Source organism: Lynx rufus, unplaced genomic scaffold (assembly GCF_022079265.1).
Source record: "Lynx rufus isolate CCGP_SWC_20201006 ecotype Redwood Valley unplaced genomic scaffold, mLynRuf1.p SCAF_26, whole genome shotgun sequence".
Taxonomy (NCBI): Eukaryota; Metazoa; Chordata; class Mammalia; order Carnivora; family Felidae; genus Lynx; species Lynx rufus.
The window spans coordinates 11,257,596-11,282,915 of record NW_025814841.1 but is presented as its reverse complement, the minus strand read 5'-3'; the positions used below and the strand labels follow the sequence as shown (position 1 = coordinate 11,282,915).

Here is a 25,320-nt window from a genome sequence, read left to right as displayed (position 1 = left end):
TAGATTACAGATTGTACAACTGCCAACAACAATGTGAGCTCATATATATATTTCTGACATTGGGGAATTATGTTATGGAATGCCAAACATGAGCAATGTATCTAGGATATAGAATAGGTATGAAACAATAAAAAAGAAAAATTTTCAAATTAATGATTTAGTAAATTTGCACATTTGAATATAAAGAAAACGTCATCATTATGACCAATGGTTTCTCAATCAAATCCCCTTGTTTCTCATATAATTACACACAGATAAAATTTTAGGGAGTAAAAACTTTTTATTCAAAAATAAAGGAAGTAAGGTCTGTATACATTGTCAATACAAAAATGTAAGCATCTGCCACTATGAGTTCCGTTGCAATGCTAGACCTACTAGAGTAAGTTTTACAGGTAAGCAAATGTGTCACGGCTAGGAAAAGGATTTTAATGGCTGATCCTTCTTCTTACTTGAATCAGGTGACTGGAATGGATTCAGCTTAAGACTAAGCAATCACAACTTTGCTTCAATTACTCTCTTTCAGCATACCTTGTGTCATACATTTGAATGATATCTTAGACACATGCAATAAAGAGCTTATGGTAGATTGGAAAGCCCCCAAAATTTCTTGATGGTGCTGGGAACTGATAGTTTTCAGGTAACTGACTTCCTGAATGGGCTGCTATTGTAGGGTTTCTCAAGTCTCAGTGATGTAAAGGAGAAGCCTAACAGATCACCTGTTGGTTCAATTATGCTTTATTTCTCTTTCATGCACTCCTGTAGTAAATAATATATTAACCTGATCCTACCAAAAAATCAACAGGCTGCCTGAGAAAATATCTTACTTGATGTTCACTTGATGGAATTTTAGGCACTGAAGGCTAGAAAGTACTTGGAAAAAATCTAACAATGATCTATCTGTATTAGGATTTTTCCTTGTGATTTTAGGTGCATCAAAAAAAAATTTTTTTTATATATAAATGGATTATTTGTTAAAATAGCAAACTAAGTAACTTTTGATATCTAAATCAACAAAAGAAGAAATAAGTTAAAACTAGTAATACATATTTATCATTATTATGCATATCACTGTGAGTTGTTGAGGTAAGGTCAGATATAGGCAGTGTTTTCATTTACAGCATACCAGTACTCCTAAAATTCCTTCAGTGAGCCACTGATCACATGGTTTCTGCCATGTATAAATTATGATTTTTGGCAACAATAGATTTGACCAGAGGAGATGATGTATACACCCCTCAGTGACCTCTCTACACTGGCTGGCTTTATCCCCTTTAAATATTATACGTGAGGAATATTTAGCTAAATGTATTAGCAGTGACTAATACTGCAGTTGCTAATGAATGGCTACATGTTTGTATAAAACGTCATAATTAAACTTCCATTTAACAGGAGATAGGTTAGCAAAGAATTTGGATGAACTGCTATCTTATTTACTAAGTAAAATGCCCATATATCGAAAAGAAATAATTCCAAAATTATTGGACACATTATCTTCTCAAGTCCATTTGGTCTTTGAAAATCTGTGCTGTATAGCCATTAAATGAAATTTCCTGTCTTTTTCCAAAGGGCATGATACTGCTATGTACCTTTACCTAAATATGATGATGATTAGCGGAGATTGCTCTCACGGATACATTTGTTTAAACACAAAAAGTTTGCATTCTTAATGTTTACCACAAACCCAACGAAGCTGATGTTCGGTCTGAAGGTCAGTCAGTTCTTCAATAGTTCTCCAGCTGCACTGGCAGGCATATGCCCGTGTTCCTTTCTTCTTTACCAACTTTGTTCTTAATTTGTGGAATTCTGGCATGTTGTTCCTATTAATAAAAAATGAAGATTTTAGCATAGTGGCTTTGTCTTATCAGAGATGACATGATATGAGAAGAGAGTAGGAGGGATGGTGGTTCATCTCCTACCTCAAATACTCACCTATATCATATTTTTAAAAGCCTGCAATATGGTCAGTGGAAGGCACATAAGAGGCATAAAGACAATAGGCTTCTGATGGGTTAACTATAGCAATTTCTCATTAATAGAGAAAAAGTGCCTGTTTTTTCTATTTGTTGAACTAATACTGTATCTTTCATTTATCAGCAAGATATACTATTAGCAACAGAATAAATGTCTATGCTGCATTAATGTTTATTCATTTTTGAGAGAGACAGAGAGACAGAGCATGAGCTGGGGGAGGAGCAGAGAGAGAGGGAGACGCAGAACCTGAAGCAGACTCCAGGCTCTGAGCTGTCAGCAGAGCCTGACATGGGGCTCGAACTCACGAATTGTGAGATCATGACCTGAGCCAAAGTCGCATGCTTAACTGACTGAGCCATCCAGGAGCCCCTGTCAGTAATGTTAAAACAATTAAATCAATGGGCAGAACCATTATAAAAAATGATAACTATCTGACTTGATGCTACTATAAAAAAAGAAGTTAATTTAAGTTTAATTAACTGAAAATCAATTATGGTTTTCATGATAATCAATGTATCAAATTTATGTAACAGAAAAAAAGGAAAAATTCAAAATGAAGTGATGAAAAAGTACAAAGCAAAATTATGAAACACAGTATAAATATTAAAAAAAGAGACAAAAAGTGCTATTACTTTTGAGGTCACTGCAATGGAAGGCAGGCTACAAAGTGCCCTCTGGTGGCCAGTGGGCACCATACTCAGTACTGTATTGTACTAAACCCAGGCATAATTTAGGTTTGAACCTAACAAAATCTCAGAGATTTTCCTGGCCAACTTTGTTTTCAGGAAACTGACACCTTGACTAGGTAAGTGTTACAGCAAACCAGGGGAAGAAATGAATAATCTAAGTTTTATCAGAAAGGAAAAAACTCCACAAAACTGTGTTTAATGAAAACTAAGTGGTTAAATGAAGAAAACAAAGTTCTTTATTCAAGCTGTAATATATTGTGACAAATTTAACATTTGATACTTGACTGAATCCTTAATTGGAGATTTTATGAGCAGGAATCATGAGTAGCCAGGAAACTAATTAATGTATTCCGAATTTTTTTAAGGAAGCACATATCTTAAAAGCTTAGAGGGGTCCCTGTTGGGGGGGCTCAGTCAGTTAAGCATTCGACTTTGGCTCAGGTCATGATCTTACGGTTTGCGAGTTTGAGCCCTACGTTGGGCTCTCTGCTGTCAGCACAGAGCCTGCTTTGGATCCTCTGTCTCCTTCTCTCTCTGCTCCTCCTCCACTTGTTCTCTCTCTCTCTCTCTTTCTCAAAATAAACAAATAAAAAAAAGCTTAGAAATATAATTTTCTGTAAAGAAAATGATTTAGTAGAAAAACACAAGCATTTTATTTAGCTATTATGGCAGGATGATCAAGTAGAGCTTATACTTCTCTTTGAAAATTCCAGAACTTGTCAAAGCTAGAATACACTATTTCTCTCATCTATAAAATAAGGACAATAAAACAAACCAAGGTACAGACTGACACCACTATAAATGGTTCCCTGTGTTCTGTCAGGCAATTAACGGCATCCTGCAAACGTTTTAACTTGCCTTCTTTGGTGACCACCTACTTGTGCTTTTCTTCAGCTGTGATTCCTTACCCTCCTCAAATGTTTCATCTTCCCTCCAGTCCTTTACTTTCTGTAGATCACATCCTCATTCAGACAGCTAGGCCATCAAATGTGAAAAATCTTCCATTTCCTAGCTTTCCCCCTGAATACATCACTATTTTACCTCCCTCTACTCAGTCACAGAGGGCTCATCCCAGCATTGATACTACATGCATTCTATTATTCTACACTAGTTTTATAAAAGTTTATGGTTTATACTGGTGACATATGGGGGTTACTGACCACTCATTACATTAACCGGAAATTAGTATAGAGCAGAGGATTGAGAAAAGTCAGAAATGGCAAAACGGATCTGAAATCACAAGCTAAGTTTTCCAACTCTAGAATTAACAAGTGGGCTAACCTGATCTGGGATTTGGGGACTTCACTAGGCTTTATTTGGGTTGGGAAATGTGAAACCTCTCAAATTGTAATTTTTCCATGTACTTGTATATTTGAAGTTTTGTGAAGCGGATTCAAAGTTTTCATAAGATTTTGATAGCGGTTTGATGTGAGACAGTTTAAAAATAATTCAAGTAGAGAAGATTCCTATGGATTTACGTGAGAATGGCTGCCAAAAGAGGTGCAGAAGAAACTCTCACCTTTTTCCTTCTCTTCACTACTGGACACAGCTGCAATATATTCTGATTACTTGTATCAGAAAATACAATTCTTATTCAGGCCCAGGTTTGGGCGGGGGAGAGGGGGTGCAAAATGCATGCCTTATGCGCTTTTATTAGTTTTTAGCTCTTAATTTTTATTTGAAAATGTGAAGTACAATTCAGATACATTTTTATAACTTACATCATCTTAAAAATGTTAGGTATGGTGTAAGTATTCAAGAATTTACACACTGTGGGGCACCTGGGTGGCTCAGTCGGTTAAGGGTTTGACTTGATTTCAGCTCAGGTCATGATTTCACGGTTCATGAGTTTGAGCCCTGTATCGGGCTCTGCACTAACAGTGAGGAGCCTGCTTGGGATTCTCTCTCTCTGCCCTTCTGCCACTCACACCAGTGCACTCTCTCTCTCTGAAAAGAGTCTGCCACTCGCACCAGTGCACTCTCTCTCTCAAAAGTAAATAAACATTAAAAAAAAAAAAAAGAATGTGCAAACTGCAAAATATGAGTAAGACACTATCCTGAGCACAAGGAGGAAGGCAGACGTATACCAACTAAGATTTTCAATCTTCTATTCCAGTGAGTGCTATGATAGGTACAAAGTGCTGTGGAGACACAGGAAAAAATGAAATTACTTCCAAGTTGACAGGAGTGGTGAGGGAATCATGGAAGACGCACAATGAACTGTACCCTGAGGGGCAGTTCAGGTTTAAGTAGATAAATGGTGGGATGGTGGGAAGGTGTCCCAGGACGGGAAGAGCTTGCACTGTCCGAAGAAATGGCAGTACTGAGTACTCTGACGCAGCAAAAATCTTGTGAAGGTGAGAAGTAAACTGGGGAAGGACAAGGTGGATGACAGACAGATGGGGGCTAGCTTGTGAAGGGTCTTGCTCTGTACTAAGGAACCTGGACATGCTTCCATAAGCAGAAGACTTTTGGGCAAGAGAATGGCACCCTCAGAGTTATGCTTTAATTCTCAGCAAGGAAAGGGTGGTCAGAAAGAAGAGAAGGTAGGCAGAAAAATTAGTGAGGAGGCTCTTTCTACACTCCTGCCAGAAGTAACAAATCGTCACATAGCCTGACAGCAGATGGAGAGATGAAATGGTCAAGAGGTGGAGGCTACATGATCTTGCCAAGTCCACCAAGAGACGTTAGAGCAAAATAAGAAATAAAAAGGTATACTGGTACGTTTTTTCACAGAGGGAAGTTCTCTGGAAACATACCTGAAAAACAGATAATCGCATGATTTGTCCCACATAAAGTCGTCGTAGCTTACTACCCAGAAATCACATGCTACACAACGCAGATGGTCACAAGCTCTGTTCAGGGAAAAAGAACAGTACATTAAAGATTACTGGTAAAATTAAATAGGGAATTCTGGTGATTTATTAATAGGATACACCACATATTAGAGATGACTGAGTAAACAACAGAAAAGTAAAGATTAATGTGATTACATCTTATTTTTTAACTAAAGGACTGATTATTTTTCAGTTAAAAATTTTCAGGTTAAATTTCTGCACAAACTTGCAGGTTTGATTTCTGTACAAACCTACATATTTTACTAAGATCTTACATACTGATACACACACACACATGCATACTGTACAGATATAAGTCAGACAAAAGGGATGTGCAGATCTTTTAGTTCAGTGGTTTTCAAATTGTGTCTGAGGGAGATCTTCACTTAGGATAACTTCTTTAAGTTGCTTCCCTTCCTATTGAAAATTCCAGGGGCGCCCCTATCACAGAATTTGCCACATTATATGGAAATGAATCTATCACTCCATAAGCTACTTAAATGCTGGGACAGTATCTTACTTGCTTCAGTTGCCCCACTATTTGGCATTAATGTATTCATTCAGTCACTTAAAAGATATTTACCCAAAGAATACTATGTGCTGGTAACACTCTGTCTTCATGGAGCTTAGATTCTAATGAGACAAGAAATAAACAATACTCATAATAACTAAATAATATAGTATGTTAGAAGGTGAAAAGTGCTTCCAGTTTTTGAAATGATAAGTAGAGTAAATAAAATTGGGAGTATCGGGAGGGAGTGGATTGCAATTTTAAGTAGTCTGCACAGGCCTCACTGAGAAGTACATCTGAGCAGGTTCTTTAAAGGGAGTGAGAGGTGGTTAAGAAAACGGGTTAAGAGAAGGTTATATTTAAGAAGCCAGGAAAAAAAGCGTATTTTTTTTTTTTTAATTTTTTTTTTTTTAACGTTTATTTATTTTTGGGACAGAGAGAGACAGAGCATGAACGGGGGAGGGGCAGAGAGAGAAGGAGACACAGAATCGGAAACAGGCTCCAGGCTCTGAGCCATCAGCCCAGAGCCTGACGCGGGGCTCGAACTCACAGACCGCGAGATCGTGACCTGGCTGAAGTCGGACGCTTAACCGACTGCGCCACCCAGGCGCCCCAAAAAAAAGCGTATTTTTATGTTGATGGTAAAGATGCAGAGAAAAGAGAAACACTGATGATACAGGAGAAAGAGGGTAGAATGACTGGAATGACACTTAACAGGTACTAGGTACTTACTGAAAATGTGAGGAATTGAAATGTCACATGTTTCTCAAAACTCATACTACACAGTAAGTTTAGGAGTAAAATGACAATATGTGGAAATACTTATGAACTGCTCCTGCAAACAATTTGATTTGTATAGTGACTGTGATTTACTTTATTTTTTTTTTTTAATTTTTTTTTAACGTTTATTTATTTTTGAGACAGAGAGAGACAGAGCATGAACGGGGGAGGGTCAGAGAGAGGGAGACACAGAATCGGAAACAGGCTCCAGGCTCCGAGCCGTCAGCACAGAGCCCGATGCGGGGCTTGAACTCACGGACCGTGACCTGAGCCGAAGTCGGCCGCTCAACCGACTGAGCCACCCAGGCGCCCCTGTGATTTACTTTAAAAAAAGAAGACATTTCCTCCACTGTTTGAAGTATTTAAAAACTAGAATCAATGTACGGGGTGCCTGTGTGGCTCAGTTGGTTAAGCGCCATACTTCAGCTCAGGGCATGATCTCACGCCTTTGTGGGTTCGAGCCCCGAGTCGGGCTCTGTGCTGACAGCTTGGAGCCTGGAGCCTGCTTTGGATTCTGTGTCTCCCTCTCTCTCTGCCCCTCCCCCGCTCATTCATTTTCTCTCTCTCTCTCTTAAAAATAAATAAACATTAAAACAAAATTAAACAAACTAGAATCAATGTAGATACACATTTGATCATCTAAAAATTAAAAGGAAATAAAAAGAGGCTTTAAGATACCAAAAACAAAGTGAAAAGACCAGTGGTGATAGAGTGGAAGAAAATATTTTCAACACATTGCTGAATACTTAACGCTATAAAAGAGTGCTTACAAGTGACAACAACGACAACAAAAAACCCTTAAAAATATATTCAATCTCTCTAATACAGGCATCATAGTATAGACGTGGAGATAGACTGCCTAGCTTCAAATGTGATTCTACTATTTACTAGCTGTAGTCAAAAAACTTCATTGTGACTCAGTTTCCCATCTATAAAATGGGGGTAATAAGAATACTTCTATACCTCCTAGAATTATTATTGGGACCTAATGAGTTAATACCGGTAAAGTGCTAGTAACAGTGCCTGGCATAGTGTTTGTTAAATAGTTAAAAAATGACATAATTAAAATTTAAAGCAACCACAAATAAATGTTTTAATCTAGCACTTTCAGAAATTCCTGGTGGGTATGTAAATTGCTATAACCTTTTGGGAAAAGTCTTAGCACTATCTTAAAATCAAAATTACCGCTAGCTGTTGCACTAGCAATCCCATTTTTGGGCACCTATTACATATAAACAAAAACATCAGTATATAAGCATTTATCAGGAATCTGTACTGAACTGCAGCACTGCTGAAGTGGCAAAAACAGGATAGCACCTGGATACTTATTAAAAAGGGAAAAGACTGAACAACATGAAATATATTTATACCATGGAATATTAGGTAGCTGGATGATAAAGAGAATTAGATTTATCTATTGACCTAGAGGGATGTCTAAAGTAAGGTGCACAGTTAACATATATGGCATGATCCTATTTTTGTAAAAACAACTGAAAAAATTTCCTATATAGGTGTTTGCAGGTTTGGAAGAACATGGAGAAAAGTGTGGAAGGTTATATACTATGTGACTAACACTGGCTGCCTCAGGGGTAGTGGGAATGGAGGGGAGAGAAGATTATTACCTTTCTCTTCATACATTTTTACATTTCGTTTTTATTTTTTAAAATAAGCATTCAAGACATCTGCAATTAAAAAATAATAAAAAAAAACCCCATCATTATATATATTTTTCACTTCTCTCTAAAATTCAGATATGGTAACTTCAAAATTGCGAATATTTTTTGTGCTGACAATTTCTTTGAAAATAAATACTTTTATTTTAAAAATGATTACTCATAAAAAAAATAAACACTCAAAATCTATACAAGTTTCATAAACAATTCTGTATTTTCTTTCAAACTGTTAACAATTTATAGGGTTGTATTTGTACATATGGAAATTTAGCACAATTACATTTGTACGTATTTGAACTTGGAGTCTGAACGTACAAGTCAGGAAATGCAAAATGATGATTCCCAAAGCTGCCGTAACTTGCTTTCTTATGCATATGTAGTTTATTACATGATTGCACAGAGTGTTAACTTTAATGCCTTAATACATATGTGCAATTTGGCTAAATTATTGCTGTTGCGGGAACTATAATTTAGAATCTCCTGACATTTTGTATGTGTAAAATCTCAACCATAATGTTAAATATAGCTTTTTAATTTAATTTAAAATTTAGTAGTTTATTCAAATCTACTCACACTACCACATTTTCCTACAAACACTGCCCTGTGAGAAAAATAAAACTAACTTGCAGCTAAGAAATCATTCTGCTGCTACAATTCACTCTATTAGATCATAATTAGTAGCAGCCTATGAAATAATCCAGTCTTACAAGTAGTTTAAAAAATAGGAGAGTAAAATTCGATCTGGCTTGAAAATAACACTTTGGTTTTATCTATACTTTACTAATGCCACCATGCTTCCTGCTACTACTCTTTCTCCTTTCCACCAACTGGGTAAAAGACTCAAATCTTTACACTCTAAATTCATTCAGCATTACTCCCAAACCAGAGAGCTTCAGCTAGAAATCAGACAAATAAAACATATGGAAAATTAGACTCAATTTCCTTTATGCCCTTGGCATGTAAATAAGTGCTTATTTTTAGGGCTTAAATACATTTCTTTCTCATAACTATGTACATATTAGAGCACCTCTAAAAAAAAAAAGGCATGATTCTAATGAAAGATAAATTGTCAGGATTCTTCCTCCAAAATGTGGAGGGAACTCAAATACCAAGTTGTCACCATCAGCTTTGTCCTTTTGTCCAGCTAGTAAGTATAATCTTTACAATTTTAAAGATGTTCATGATGGGAATACCCAAAATACAGTCCAATATAGTCTTCTGCTTAGACTCTGGTTCTCAGTTAAATCCTGTCAGATATGCACAGTGGACTAGGAAGCCTTGATGTTTGGCAGTTGGAAAATGACAGTAGCAACAATAGAAAAAACATTTAAGATTCATCCCTTTTGCATATATTACATGGTCTGCTGCAAACTGGTATACTAGAAAGCATCATAGGCCAAGAACACGTTACATATTTGAGTCCTCGATTTGTAATAATTTTTGTGACCTTGGCAAGGCACATTACTTGGGGTGTCATTCTTGACAATGTTCTCTCTTAATTTCCATAGCCATTTAAACACTGAGTTCTGTCAGTTCTAGATTCTAAATAGCATAGACATGACACCTTTTCCCTACAGCTACTGTCACTACGCAGGTTACAGCTACCATCACTGTCTCTTTCCTGGAGCACCATAACTACTACCTGCTGACTGGTCTCCCTGTGTCCTCACCAGTCTTGTCCCTCCAACTTCTTATCTATGTTTCATTCAGCAGCCAAAATGACTTCCTTTATCAATACAAATATGATTGTCACTCCATCTGCTAAAAACAAAATCCAGTCCCCCCTTCCCCAAACAAACAAAACAACTAATGGCTTCCACTGCATATATCAATACATTTTCTAAAATCCTCCAGAGGGCTACAGGACCCCAAACAAAAATGTCCCTCAACTACCTTGCCAGCCCCATCAAGAGCCATTCTCTCCCCCACTCACTATGCTCCAGCTCACCTGGCTGTCCTGTGCTACTCCAAAACTCCTTCCCAGCTCAGGGATCATCTAACACCATGTGCCCTCTGGCTCTAATGGTCCTCTCTTTGCTAATTCATTTTTCATGCTGTAGTCCGGTTAAATGTTATTTGCTTAGGGAAGCATTCTCTAACCCTTCCTATTAACTGGGTGCTAATTATCTACGCTTATAGTACCCTGCACTTTCCCTTCAAATTATGTATTACATGGAAATTAAATACTTATTTGTGGAATTACCTATTTAAAGTCTCTCTCCTTATCTAGACTGATAACTCACTGAGGGCAGAGAAGTGTGCATTTATTTATCACTGACAACCTAGGACCTAGTAAACAGGTGGCTAATATGTGTTCAATGAATTTGACACCAGTGTCTCAAATTCCTTATTTATAAAATGGGGTTAAAAAATCTTGCTCTATTTGCATCCTGGTTTTTTTCCTGTGGAGTTGAACCAATAAGCATATTTAAAACAGTGCTCTGGACAGCATAAAGTACTTCACACATAAAATGTTTTACATGCATATGAACAGGTCTATCCTTACCCTCCTGTGGGTATAGATCTGTGTTATGAAGAGGATGGTCTATGAGGGTATCTTTGTAATGGTAAGGAAGAAAAGATCCATGAATATAAACATTTATCTATGCATATATATGCTAACAGTATGTGTTTTTTCCTTTTGTAGCTGTGCAGAAAGTCGGAAGGGGTTTGATGGATATTGGCATGCTCATGGGTCAATATTATCTAATAGGATCCCCCAGGTATAAAAATAGGCTGTTCTTTTGTCTACTTAAATTCCATCTGGAGCAAGACTCTTCTGTGCTAGAACCAAAGTACATGTAAAAAACACCATATAAAAGAAAATCTTCATGAAATATTTACTTTTTGGAAGTGAACCAGAATGTATTATCTTAGAGACCATTTGTAAAATCAGAAGACACCTGTAAGTAAACACTGATACATATTTCCTGAGATAAAATGGAAAAGTAGTAGGAGAATATAGGACTAGCAGCACTGCCATTTGAGAAAGACCCACAAATAATTGCAAACTATTACTCAAAGTATCTTAGCTATGTTTTGCACCATCGGCATACTCTAATGTACCATTGCATTTAATCCTCACGATATCTCCATGGAGTATGTTCAGTTTTTACAGGTGAGGAAAATGAAGTTTTAGAAGATAGATCCCTTCTCTCAAGGCTTCCCATCTCGCAAGTGGCACAGTGAAGGATCTGAACTCAGGCATTCTGCCATCAGGGCCCTTTCTCTTCATGCTCTGCAGGGGTCATCATTTGCTTCTTTACCAGTTCCTCTCCTGGATAGGGTTGTATGTATGTATGTATGTATGTATGTATGTATGTATGTATGTATTTGTTATTTTTGGCATCTAGTATTTAGCATAAGGGCTGGGACATGCTGGGCATTTTAAGAATATCATATAAAGAAAAGAAAAAAGAAGTTCAAATAGAATGAGAAAAAAATTTGTAGACAAGCAAAGACAGCAAGGACATACATTAGAAAGGACAGTCATTCTAGGGGCGCCTGGGTGGCGCAGTCGGTTAAGCGTCCGGCTTCAGCCAGGTCACGATCTCGCGGTCCGTGGGTTCGAGCCCCGCGTCGGGCTCTGGGCTGATGGCTCAGAGCCTGGAGCCTGTTTCCGATTCTGTGTCTCCCTCTCTCTCTGCCCCTCCCCCGTTCATGCTCTGTCTCTCTCTGTCCCAAAAATAAAATAAAAAAAACGTTGAAAAAAAAAAAAAAAAAAGAAAGGACAGTCATTCTAGAAAAAGGAATAAATGTGAAAAACATTCAGAGGCAGAAAAATGTAAGTGGAAAGTAGAGGATAACAAATGTTCTGGTGGAAGTGAAGTATCCTAACCCGGCTTTCACTGGAGGTGAAGCCAGGAAGAACACGATCTGGCAAAGCAAATAATGACTCTAGAGTTAATGTGAGATGAATGGTAGCTTTCATTTTCCCTCTGAACAGGGGAGATGTGCTCAAAAGAATATGTTAGGGATATTATCCTTCATGTTATATATGGGCGAAGCTAGAGAAGGAGTGGGTGGTAACGGGGAAACTACTGCAGTTCCTAGGTGATCTGAGAGAAGCTGGGGTTGGAGGGGGTGTGGTCTGGAAACACGGAGACAAGTCCCAGTGGCTCCACATGGGTAAGTAAGGACTGCCAGCAAGCAGACTGTACTCTTCTGTGAGGGCCAGCTTGTGTTTCTAATTCTTTGAATAGATGGCCCTCAACGCACAATGATTCAAGTGCTATTAATTGTTATTTACAGCCCTTACAGCAGACAGTACCCTGGGGGACTTCTAGTAGCCCATCTGAGCCATTCTGCTGCCTATTGTTTCCAATACAGGGTTCCCCACACTCCCAACCTCCCTTCAGTCCCATGGCCTTTCTTTCTAGGCTTCCTAGGATCTAGGCCAGCACCACTACAAACCCTCCTACAATGACGTTTTAGATCCCACTTCTATTATTCAATATAACCATTATTCCTCCTAAAATGTGGTCAACATGCAATTATATATCTCATTCTTTTCTTTCTTAAAAAATTAACAGAAAGTAGAAAAGTGTTTTAGAAATGACTAGACAAAATATAATAATCTAGACAAACAGGCCTCTGCAAAAACAGAATCAACAGTCTCAGGACAACAGACAGATATGCTTAAACCAATTTGTTTCCCTACATTATGACAATGATAATGGACTATTCTAGCAGTAATGGGGTGGGTGGTATCAGGACCATAAGACTGTCCTGAAAGAAGTAATGAATGAGACAGTGGGTGTAAGGGGTGGGGAAGAGACAAAGAAAGGAGGGTTTCTGCTTTTTTTTTTTTAAATTTTTTTTCAACGTTTTTTATTTTTTTATTTTTGGGACAGAGAGAGACAGAGCATGAACAGGGGAGGGGCAGAGAGAGAGGGAGACACAGAATCGGAAACAGGCTCCAGGCTCTGAGCCATCAGCCCAGAGCCTGACGCGGGGCTCGAACTCACGGACCGCGAGATCGTGACCTGGCTGAAGTCGGACGCTTAACCGACTGCGCCACCCAGGCGCCCCAAGTTTCTGCTTTTTAAGCATGTAAAATCAAGCGACTATGTTTGAGAACTTTCTGGGTACTGAAGACCCAGCTTTCTTATGCTGTTTGGCCAAGACAGTGGGTAACACATCATGTAGCTGCACGGCCACATTTGCCTGTCTCATCCACTGGCTTCTACTGCTCAGAAGGCAAAAATGGCAAGGCAGAAGCTCTCTCTTGGTGTCCTGTGGAAAGCAGACTTGGATGGGAATGAACCAGGCACTTCACGTGGGGCTTAGAAATGGGCATCAACACAATGAACAGCACACACCCAACATCACAGCTTTCAACAGCTATCGCCCAGAATAACAAACATTTCAGTACAGTGTTCTTAACCTGGCTAATAAAATACACCTCTCATTACAAAACAGATGGATGCCAAGATGATAAGAGCTACATTTTAAGGACAGGGTATCAACTGGGAAAAACCTAGTTACGAAAGATAATCTATTTCTGACCTCCTACCTCTGTGAAGTATTTGTTCCAATTCCACATGGAGCAGTGCTTCCACCAAGGTACACTGGGCTGCAGCTAGACGTGTTCAATAGATGGGAGAAAAAATTACAATAAAAAAACATGAGAAGTGAGTTTGGCCTCATTGACTCTATATACTTGTAATCAAACAGTATATTTTCCTGATCAGGCTAACTTTCAAAGAAGAGGTATTTATTCCAGGATCATTGTGTTATTGGATATAACCTGTACATTCCGGAACACTCAAGGAGTTAAAATGAGTCACAGAAAAATGTGTTTGCCAAATAATATAAGGGACAAAGTAAACACTGAAGAATATAACAGAACATTAATTTTGAGGAACTGTTCACACTTATTTTTTTTTTTCATGTGGCAGAAAATTATTTACAATGCAATAATCTTCCATTCAAGTTCTTTTACACTGTGGGGTCACAGACCGTAAGAACACCAAAGATATTGCTATTGGTCTTTCTCTTGAAAACCAACCAGTGCTTTGTTGTTCAATGTCACTGTTGTTTAAATGGTTACAAAATCTACTAGACTATGCTCATAATGTTTGCTCACTAGTATGTATAATTCACTAAAGCAATCTCAACTTACCTTTTACCAAGGCCTTGAATGGGAGCTCTGACAGATGTGTTACCTGAAGATTTAGATTTTAATTTCTGTTAAAAAAACAAAACAATAAAGGCCAAGGGTAACTTGAAGAATTCTAACATAAAATCTAATATTCTTTATTTTATAACAAGAATATTTTTTAAATGACTTAAATACAAATTTTGTATAATTTTAAAGTTACTGAAATAAAAACAATGATCAAAACCTTCTAAAGGCAAAAGGGAAGTAGACCTCCCTAAGGAATTTGTAAATTACTCAGCTTTTAGTCTAGGAAACTGATATACTGCCATTATTAGCATGCTAAGATTTAGAGTCACTTTATAACTCTTCAGTTAGGGGCGCCTGGGTGGCGCAGTCGGTTAAGCGTCCGACTTCAGCCAGGTCACGATCTCGCAGTCTGGGAGTTCGAGCCCCGCGTCAGGCTCTGGGCTGATGGCTCGGAGCCTGGAGCCTGTTTCCGATTCTGTGTCTCCCTCTCTCTCTGCCCCTCCCCCGTTCATGCTCTGTCTCTCTCTGTCCCAAAAATAAATAAAAATAAACGTTGAAAAAAAAAAAAAAAAAAAAAATTTATAACTCTTCAGTTAATACTAAGTTCAATGATTTAATATGAAGGACCTGCTATTTAAAACTTCATCCTGGAAAAATTCAATTGAGGAGGAAAAAAAACCTCAGACTCATTTTTAAAGGCTGTAAATGGTACTCACCTGAACTGAAAATAAACTAACCAAACTCCTGGGTAACTTCAGAAATATTAATTTTGATCAAATGGAATGGTACCAACCAATAGACATTCAAGGAAATTGTAGAACTACCTAGTTACAACCATACAGTAGTTCCTATATGGTTACATAACATCATCATTATTAGCAAGCATTTATTAAGTGTTAACTGGTATATGGTACCAAACAACATAAACCAACCAGATACCAGGACCACCGCCAAGGAAAGGAAGTAAGATGGAGAAAATGCAATTTAAACTATGCAGAGACATGCCTTTATTTTACCTAGTAGGTGAGGAAATTTAACGGAGGCAGAAGTATTTTGTTTCACTATTTCTTTTTTATTTGATGTTAAACAGAACTGGAAAAATTTTTGATGCATGCCTAAAAGATAAAAACGTGGATGAGTCTTTTTTTTTTTTTTATTTGGGGGAACATGTTTCATGTACCATCCAGGCTTGCACGCACAGTATTTGTTGTTCTTGGGCTTTCTTGTGTGGGTCTGAGAACAGTTCAGAAATTCAACAGGAGTGAGCAATGGGGGAGGAAGCAGTGCTCTCTTCTCTGGAAGATGAGCTAAGATAAGAATAAGGTGGGCACAGATACCTCTTCAAAGACACCTCTCTTCCTCACCCAATCCATGTTTTACATAGATCTGCTCTCCTCCAGAAGTTTATTTAGATTGTTTTTTCCCCTCACGATCTGGAGAACTGAATACAATAACTAAAAAAAGGGAGTATCAGAAAAAATGCAAAGAAGTTCACCTATCCACAATTGTAGAAATTATTATTTCAATTTAGCGTATTTTAAAGCCAAAGCAGAGAAGTATTTCCGTCTCCTTCTGAACTGTCTTGAACTAAAGAGATAGTACCTCACATACAGATACATGCCCTATGGTACTTAGTAACAAATTGTTCAGATCCTTGAGTAACAAGAACATCATGCAGTTTTATCCTACTATTGATTAAGTTAGCATTGCTATTTGGCATTTATGATGCATTCTTGTTTGCAGAGTACTCATCATTCTTACTATGTTGATATGTTAATCAACTGGGTCATCAGCCTATTAATTTACCATCTGCTTATGAACAGAAAATGTTAAATTTAGAGAAATAAAGATCTTAAGCTCTACACTAGTCATTTGATTTTTAGTCTGGCTACCAAAAATAAAAGTGGCTCTTTTCTCTATCCTTACCACCACCACTGCCTAGTAATTTTCCCCCTTAAAAAAAAGCCTCTTTGAGGGGCGCTTGGGTGGCTCAGTTGGTTGAGCGTCTGACTTTGACTTTGGCCTGGGTCATGATCTCACAGTTTGTGAGTTCGAGCTCTGCACTGACAGCTCAGCGCCTGGAGCTGCTTCAGATTCTGTCTCCCCTTCTCTTCCTTCCTCAGCTTGCGCTCTCTCAAAAATAAATAAACATTGGGGCGCCTGGGTGGCGCAGTCGGTTAAGCGTCCGACTTCAGCCAGGTCACGATCTCGCGGTCCGTGAGTTCGAGCCCCGCGTCGGGCTCTGGGCTGATGGCTCAGAGCCTGGAGCCTGTTTCCGATTCTGTGTCTCCCTCTCTCTCTGCCCCTCCCCCGTTCATGCTCTGTCTCTCTCTGTCCCCAAAATAAATAAACATTGAAAAAAAAAAAAATTTAAAAAAAAAAATAAATAAACATTAAAAAAGCCCTCTATGATAATATATTTTTCTTTTTTTTATGTTTATTTTTTGAGAGCAAGCAAGCGAGCGTGAGCACACAAGCAAGGGAATGGCAGAGAGAGGGACAGAAGATCTGAAGTGGACTCTGTGACTGATAGCAGAGAGCCTGATGTGGGGCTCCAACTTATGAACCATGAGATCATGACCTGAGCTGAAATCAGGAGTCAGATGCTTAACTGAGCCACCCAAGCGCCCCTGGTATTATATTTATCTCTTAGATTTTTTTTCCCTTCGTGGTCCCCGTAATTTAGACTTCCATCTGGCCTCCTTCTCTTAAATTTCACAAATGTATTTTCACCAAACCAGTAAAAATTAATGTATACAGCCTCTCATCCACTGCTGGCCACTATAGAAACGGTATAGTCACTTTAGAAAACGTTTGGCAACGGGTAGAAAAGTTGAAGATAAGCACACCTTATGACCTAGCAATTCCTCCTCTAGGTTTGTGCACCCTAGAGAAACTCTCGTACGTGGATAAAAGAAGCCATGCAAAGAATATTTGAAGAAGCAATGTTCCTAAATGCAACAACTGGTCACAATCTAAAGGTCTATTACCAGGGAAGTGGGTAAACAAACTGTGGCAGAATTACATAATGGACTATTGTACATCAGTTAAAATGGTTTAGGATTATATAAGTATGTAATTAAAATATAAAAGTATAGATGGAAAGGATAGGTTACCTGTGGGAAGGAAGGCAGTAGAGTAGGATTTGGAGTTCTTAAACTATAATTTTTATTTCTTTAAAAATAAATCCAGAGAAGCGAATATGACAAAACATTAAGATATGTTCACTATGGGTGGTAAATATATAGCTGGCTGTTATATTATTTTATAAGCTTTTTATAAAGTTGATAGATACAAAAGCACTTAAACATTAAAATACAAACAATGTACTCATTGGGTCATGGGATAACAGCAATGTCATGGCATCTGAAACATTAAGCATATTTCTATAATTAAAGCTGTTTTCAATCTTTTATTTATTTTTATTTTGTTTTTAGAGAGACAGAGCACGGGTAGGGGAGAGGGGCAGGGAGACAGGGGTAGAGGGAGAGAGACAGACAATCTTAAGCGGGCTCCACATGGGGCTCAATCCCACAACCCCGGATCATGACCTGAGCAGAAATCAAGGATCTGATGCCCAGGTACCCGTTTTCAGTCTTTTAGAAAAGCGTTCTTAGAGTATACAAATAAATGTAAGAAACCTATTTCATCTGTGAGCTGACTTCTGCTCTAACAGCTTTTCTAGTTTCATTCTTGCTGAGAAATGAACAGCAAAACACATACTGAGAGTTTTTAATATTTTATTTTTTCTATAACTCTGAGTAGAATAATTCCTTTAAAATAATTGTATTTCTCAGAATTCAAAGGACTACAGATACTTGTGCATTCTATACATTTACAGACTATTCTAAACATGTCTTGAAATAATGAAAGAATTACTGCACATTTATAATACTTGACTTACAAAAGGTTTTTTGTCAAAGTTGGGCTCTTCAAATATTTCACTAATAAGACTGTCAAGATCATCTTCTTTTGCAAATGTTTCTGTTGATCTGAAAACAAAACAGCTGAAGCTTAAGTGCAGATAAAGTCAGTCAGTATCAGAAGAATTTTGTCTAATTGGTTTATTGTTAGAGTTGATAACAGGAGGATAAATGTGATGTTAATTATTTTCCTTCTATAGACATAGTTGAAGACTGTTGACACAAAGATGCAGTTTATCAGGTACAAATTCACGTATGTACTTTACTATTTCACACTTAAAATAAAACATTTAAAGCTATATTCAAGAGAAAGCTGGGCATTACCTTTCTAAATTACATCAACCACTTATTTAAAGAACACAAGATACGTACAATTATAAGTAGAACCTGAGAATTATAAACAAAGATAATTTTAATTAGTCTTTCTAATTGTTTCCCTAAGAGTTCCATTGTAAGTCAATAACCGTATCTCTTAACTACAGGAGCTGAATGTTATATAATCAAATGATCTATCTATCTATCTATCTATCTATCTATCTATCTATCTATCTATCTAACAAGAGCATTCACTTGACAGAAGATCTCAACTACCTTTCTACTTTGTGCAGGGAAAGCCATCACAGGACTATTGATATGAACTGTTACTGCACAAAACTCTTTAATAGCTAACTAACATTTACTGAATACTTACTATATAGATGAAGAAGCAGGGACTGAGAGATTCAGAAACTCACCCAAGATCATACAACTAGTGGGAAGAGAGGTTTGGAATTCAATCTAGGGCAGTCCACACACCTAATGCTAAACAAGAGGAACTCTTTTTAGAGTTTTTATAGATGCTTTATATCAACTTCATAACTTAATTAGACCATTAAAGTATATATTTTAGAAGATAAGTTTAGTCAGACTGATTTCAGAAATGTATCTACCCTGAAAATTCTTTTATTTATTTATTTATTTATTTATTTATTTATTTATTTATTTATTTTAGAGAGAGAATCTTCAGCAGGTTTCACACTCAGCACGGAGCCTGATGTGGGGCTCGATCACATGACCTTGGGATCATGACCTGAGCTGAAATCAGGAGTTGGATGCTCAACCAACTGAGCTACCCAAGTGCTCCTGAAAATTCTTAACTTCAGGATTATAATCCTTCTTTGTTATTGCCTGGAGTAATTAACCCAATGTAAGAAAATCCAGACACTGAATGTCTGATTCCATCTATCTCCAGGCTTTGCCTCTTCAGTTGTTCCCTCTATAACTTTTACCCTTAAATTCTTCCACTCTATACTGGCTCGTTCCCTTGACTTACAAGTATATACAGGACTCCAAAAATTCTCTTGAGCTGCCACCCTCTCACTCGCTCCTGAAGTCTATATCCATTATTTCTACTCTCTCACAAATATATGGGATGGTGATCTGGGTGAGGGTTTCTCAAACATAGAACTACTGACATTTGGGACCACATCATTCTTTGGTGTGTGTGTGTGTGTGTGTGTGTGTGTGTGTGTGTGTGGTTGTGGTGGTGGTAGAAGCAGGGCTGTTGTGCACTGCAGGATGTTTTACAGCATCCCTAACTTCTACTCAATAGATGCCAGTAGCATACCCCTCCCCAGTTGTGACAAATATGCCAAGACATTGCCAAATGCCCTTGAGTGGTAAAATCATCACTGGTTGAGAGCTACTGACCTAGTTTAAACTTTTTAACCTCTCTGAACCTCAGATATTTTACCTGTAAAAATGAGACCTAGATAACTATTTAAGACTTTTTCCAGGTTTAATATACTATCTCTGGCCTCTACATCCCTCAACTGTAGTGAAACTTTTCTCTCAAATGTCAACACTGCCTACATCACTAAATTTAATGGCTGCTTTCAGTTCCACCCCCCTTTAATCTTTCGAAAATGTCCAAGGCTGTGAGGCACCAAGTCCTTCAATTTCTTTTATGACAGCAGGTTGCTAAGTTGTTCTCCTGAAATTCTCTCCTCCTTTAGTTTTTAGGATATTCACAATTTCAAGAATCAGATGCACTCAAACTTTATGAACCCAATAGAACTATTAGGGATCCACACTTACATAAGATTCTGGTCTGTTATACCATTTCATGATGCATACAATTGCCTATGCTTTATTATAGAAATGAAAAAAAGAAGAAAAGAATGCCATTATTTCAGTGAGAACTCATACAAATTTTAATGGACCCTATAATACTTTTTTTTTGGTCTTTTGATGCTATAATACAGTAATCTTTTTTTTAGTTCATTTACTTATTTTTTTAGTAATCTCTACATCCAACATGGGGCTCGAATTCATGACCCCAAGATCAAGAGTTGCATGCTTTTCCAACTGAGCCACGAGGCATTCCTATAATACAATAATCTTAATCAAAGGTTAATAAACACTTATTGGTCCCCCCCAACTTGGCTTCTTATATTCTAATCTTGATTAAAGATACAGTTTTTGTCAAAAGTAAAAGGCATACTCTAAAATATATATACATATATATTTATATATATAGTATATATATATAGTATATATATAAAGTATATATATATATATACACACACACACACACGTATAAACAGTTGAGACCCAAATTAAATGTAAACGGTATATATAAAAGCTTAAATCTAGATCTACAATATCCTGGTAGACCTGGAAATATGACCTTGGGCAAGTAACTTTTACTTAGTTTGGTCAGTGAAATGGGGATAATAATATTATTTACCTCACAGGGTTGTGGATATTAAATGATATGACACATACAAAGCACTTAGCATATAGAAATGACTCAATAAATGTTGGCTATTATTATAGCTATCATCTAGGAGGTTATGATATTATCTGTAAATATTCCCATCTGTATCATCCTGAACCACTTTAGTCCTATTGCAGTTCAACCCAGTTTTTTTTTTTTAAACTAACCAGTCCTTCTCTTTATCATTTTGAATACTTCAACAAATTGTATAGGTTTTGACCTCTTACATAAGCAGTTGTTCCTGGTATCCAGATGTAGCATGGTCATTTATTATTTGTGGAGCTATCATTTTAAGAGACAATTTCAGTATTTTAACTCTTATAAGGGGAAGAGATACTGGCTACATTGCTATACAATTGACAGGTAGTCTGTTAACAAATTCATAAAAAAATAGGTTCCTAATTTTTTTTAAACATTTTAAAAAAATTTTTATTTATTTTTGAGAGAGTGAGAGACAGAGTGAGAGCAGGAGAGGAACAGAGAGAGAGGGAGACACAGAACCTGAAGCAGGCTCCAGGCTCTGAGCGGTCAGCACAGAGCCTGACATGGGGCTCAAACTCACGGACTGTGAGATCATGACCTGAGCTGAAGTCGGATGCTCAACGACTGAGCCACCCAGGTGCCCCGGTTCCTAATTTTTAGTATCAGTTTTGGCTCATGATAAAATTTTAATGTTTGACCTCATATACCAGGTAGGGACTGTATTTGGTTTTAGGTTTAGGGCCTTTGCTGCTGTTTTTTGCATAATTTACCTTTACAAGTACATGGCCAAATGAAAAGTTTTAACACACAAATAACAGCAGTACTGGTTTGCTACAGCTTTTATAAAAGTATTACTTAAAAATCTGATGCAGTAAGATGGGATGGGATGCTAGAAACATTATGGATGGATTTTAGTAGTGCAAGAACAGGCCATGGAGAGGCATAAAGGACCCGTTTTTAAAGAGGATCCACCTCAGCAGCCCTTTCTATTTTGAGCAGCATGCTCCAAGACATCCTATCCATCCGCATGCTAGCTCTCCTAAGATGAAGGCTTTGGAAAGCTCTTTGATAAATTCTCTCCATCCCCCAAAGGAACGAATAAAAAGAACCAAAGAAATTGTAAAATAACATTGCTGTGGAATGTGGACGGTGGGATGTACTGGGAATGAATACATAAGACCTCCAGCATACAAGGCAAAAATATATAAATTAATGAGTGATATTTGCATAACTGTTCAGTCAAATAAGTATTAGCTCCTTCAAAGTAGTCATTTTAGTTGGCTCTACATTTGTTTTTTTAGAATACTGCCCAGTACTTAACTAATTTTTAGAATTTGTTTCTGAACTTTAGAATCTTTTCAATGTTTTTTATCTTCTGAGGGTCAATTTTTATAAACAAATGTCACTAGAGGTTAGGTCGGGTAATTTGGGTACCAATGTTGGGTAAATACTTCTGGGAAATCATGCACCTGTACATCAAGGCCAAACAAAACCAAACTACAGACTCAGTCATAAATTGACAAGAATGACTTTCTTGAGTTGTTCCAAAGCTGCCTCTGTGTAATTACACAAACATTTCCAACATAGTCACTACAGAGATTCCCAGGTCATCACTTTGAAGGGCAATATTCATTCTGACACAAAAATTTTGACTTTTTGGGATTGAGGAAAAAGAAGTCTTATTATTCCATGATTATACAGAATCAAAAAGATGGACAAATTTGAAAGGTAGTTTTTAGGATCAAAACCCAGAATACTTAAGAAATCTCCTGAAATTTCAATTTGGATGCCTGAGATTCCCTGAGACCCTTACCTGGGGGCCACAGGGAGAAGATAGGTGGCTGTACTAACATTGTATTCACAATAATTAACTATTTATCCAAAATTTAATATTACTCACTTCTCTGAGTTTAAAAAAAATTAGCTAATGATGACACAGTATAGAACGGAATCGTTTTCTCGAACAACCGGCCCAAGGATTATTCTGCCTGGGGAATTGGGTCAGAGGCGATAGGCTGAGGTTCTTTGTGCGAACGAATCTTACAGTGGGATGAAGACTCACGCTAAGGCAAAGACCCTGGTCAGAGTGGCCCTCTACGGCGGGTCTCAGGAGAGGACCCCAAAGCTGCACCTCGCACTCCCCCGCCCCATTTGAGCCCCCGGGACCTGTCTAGGTGAAAGAGACTGGCTGAGGGCTCTCACGGGCGGATCGCTGGTCCTTGCTAAGAAATGCCCAAATCCTCCCAGACAGGGAGTTGACGTGTATGCTGCCCTAGGAGTGAGAGCTCAGGATCTCGGCCCGACTAGGGAGAGGAGCTGGAGATCGTAGGCAGCGGGCGGCTTTAGGGCGTGTAGCAGGCTTTACCCAGGACAGCTCACCCCTCCCGCCTGTTAACCTGAGATTCTCTTTCGCTTCGGCTTGGTTCCGGTCGTTGCTGAGGATGCCGCCGACGCAGCCTCTGGGCCGCTCGACCATGCCCAGTCTGAGTGGGTCTGGTCTGCAAAACTTGGATTCGACCTCATCCAAGAGCTCGTCCAGGTCCTCCGCCATCTTGAATCGTTACGTCTTTCTCCCGTTCCCGTCGCGACAGCGCCGGGTGGTTTCCAGGGGCAACGCGAGGATATTACAGATCGCGCTCTCGCTCGCGGCCACTCCCGCGCATGCGCTTGTCGTCCCAAGGCAGCCCAGGCGTCCGAGAGGCCCGGACGCTGACGTGCTCGCGCAAAAGGGTGCAGGGGGTCCGCGAGTCTTGGCGGAGCTGGCCAGCCCGCGGGGCCGGAGGTCGGAGCTGTCCCTTTTTGCGCGACCTCGCGACGCTTTGCTTTTCTTCGCTCTATATTGGCGTGTTTTGTTCCGTCTCCCCCTCCTGGGCTCAGGTTGTAACCACAATCACGCGACACCCTAGCTCCCTCACGCGCTCCTTTTACGGTCCCATTGGGGTCCCCATTGTATTCCAACCGTTCAAAATTCCTTAAATAATCTGCGGGAAACACTGGGAAGAACTCTCCGAAACGAAAACAAGTATCGGCAGCAAAAGTTCACCTTCCCGTAGTCGGCAGGATTCGAACCTGCGCGGGGAGACCCCAATGGATTTCTAGTCCATCGCCTTAACCACTCGGCCACGACTACTGCTGCTGTTAATTTTGGCAGTGAGATCTATGTAGACTCTTCACACGAGTGTGTACAGTGTAACAGGTATGTTTGGATCGGGGAGAAAAACCATTCAAAGCTGTTCTGTCAGATAAAAGCGTATTTGAATGTTATGGTTCTAATTTATGAGGGATTCTTAGAGGATATCCCGTCCAACTCTTTTCTATCAGAAAAAACTGAGTTCTAGTCTGACTTCTTAAGTTAGAGTCAGAAAACAGGAGGGAGCTAGGAAAGCCTGGTACTAACGTACACCTGCTTTCTCAGTAATGGAGCCGTTTCCGGGACGGAATCTGGAACCTAGGGGCTCTGGCCAGCTCTAGGCTTCCTTGCCTGGCTCCCAGTTCCTTCCTTACACTTCTCTCTTGTACGGATAGCTCCCAGGAATTTCTTTTCATGCACCAGACACTAAAATGCTATTATTACTCACTGTTTTAAATTCACTACGCAGGATCAGACTGTCCCATCGTGCCCTAAACTTGGAAGAGTGTAATGCGTGATACAAATGTAAGGTGTTGTCATTTAATGGTATCCCTGTAAATACTACCCACAGTGTAACCCTTGGAATCCCTGAAAATAGTTTGATCCAGGTGATTTAGTAGCTTCATTTATTTGGTTTGTTGTTTGTTTAAAATGTCTTTAATGTCCCTGAAGAACAAAATGCAGTGGTGTGCTGGAGCCAATGGTACCTGCTCACTAGAGCCCACCTTTATATTTTTATGAATTTTGGGAGCCAATTGTTAAATGCAACCATTAATTAGAACTAAATTATATAAACTTACAATTAACGACACTAGAAACAACAGTAATGCTCAAAATTCACCATAGTCTAGTTATTTCCCCACATTTTATTATAATTTATGCTGTTGAGATTAGTTATGTCTTTGTGTCTGAAATATACAGAGGTTGTTACGGTGA

At 38.5% G+C, this 25,320-nt stretch overlaps 1 protein-coding gene and 1 non-coding gene across 3 annotated transcripts; both read right to left on the bottom strand.

Moving 5' to 3' along the window:
• Nucleotides 1-260: 260 nt before the first annotated feature.
• CFAP418 (cilia and flagella associated protein 418) lies at nt 261-23,834 on the bottom strand. 2 transcript variants are annotated; one of them, XM_047088958.1, is made up of 6 exons: nt 23,651-23,834; nt 18,496-18,583; nt 14,586-14,650; nt 13,977-14,042; nt 5,420-5,515; nt 261-1,817 (listed from the first exon to the last, which is right to left on the bottom strand). In XM_047088958.1, the coding sequence occupies exons 1-6, from the start codon at nt 23,803-23,805 to the stop codon at nt 1,664-1,666; spliced, it is 624 nt and encodes a 207-aa protein (XP_046944914.1). In that variant the 5' UTR covers nt 23,806-23,834; the 3' UTR covers nt 261-1,663. The 2 variants fall into 2 exon arrangements, with proteins under 2 accessions (XP_046944914.1, XP_046944915.1); XM_047088959.1 differs by lacking the exon at nt 5,420-5,515.
• Nucleotides 23,835-24,302: 468 nt separating this feature from the next.
• Nucleotides 24,303-24,384, bottom strand: TRNAS-AGA (transfer RNA serine (anticodon AGA)). Its single transcript has one exon. It is a non-coding gene; the product is annotated as a tRNA-Ser (tRNA).
• Between the last annotated feature and the right edge of the window lie 936 nt (nt 24,385-25,320).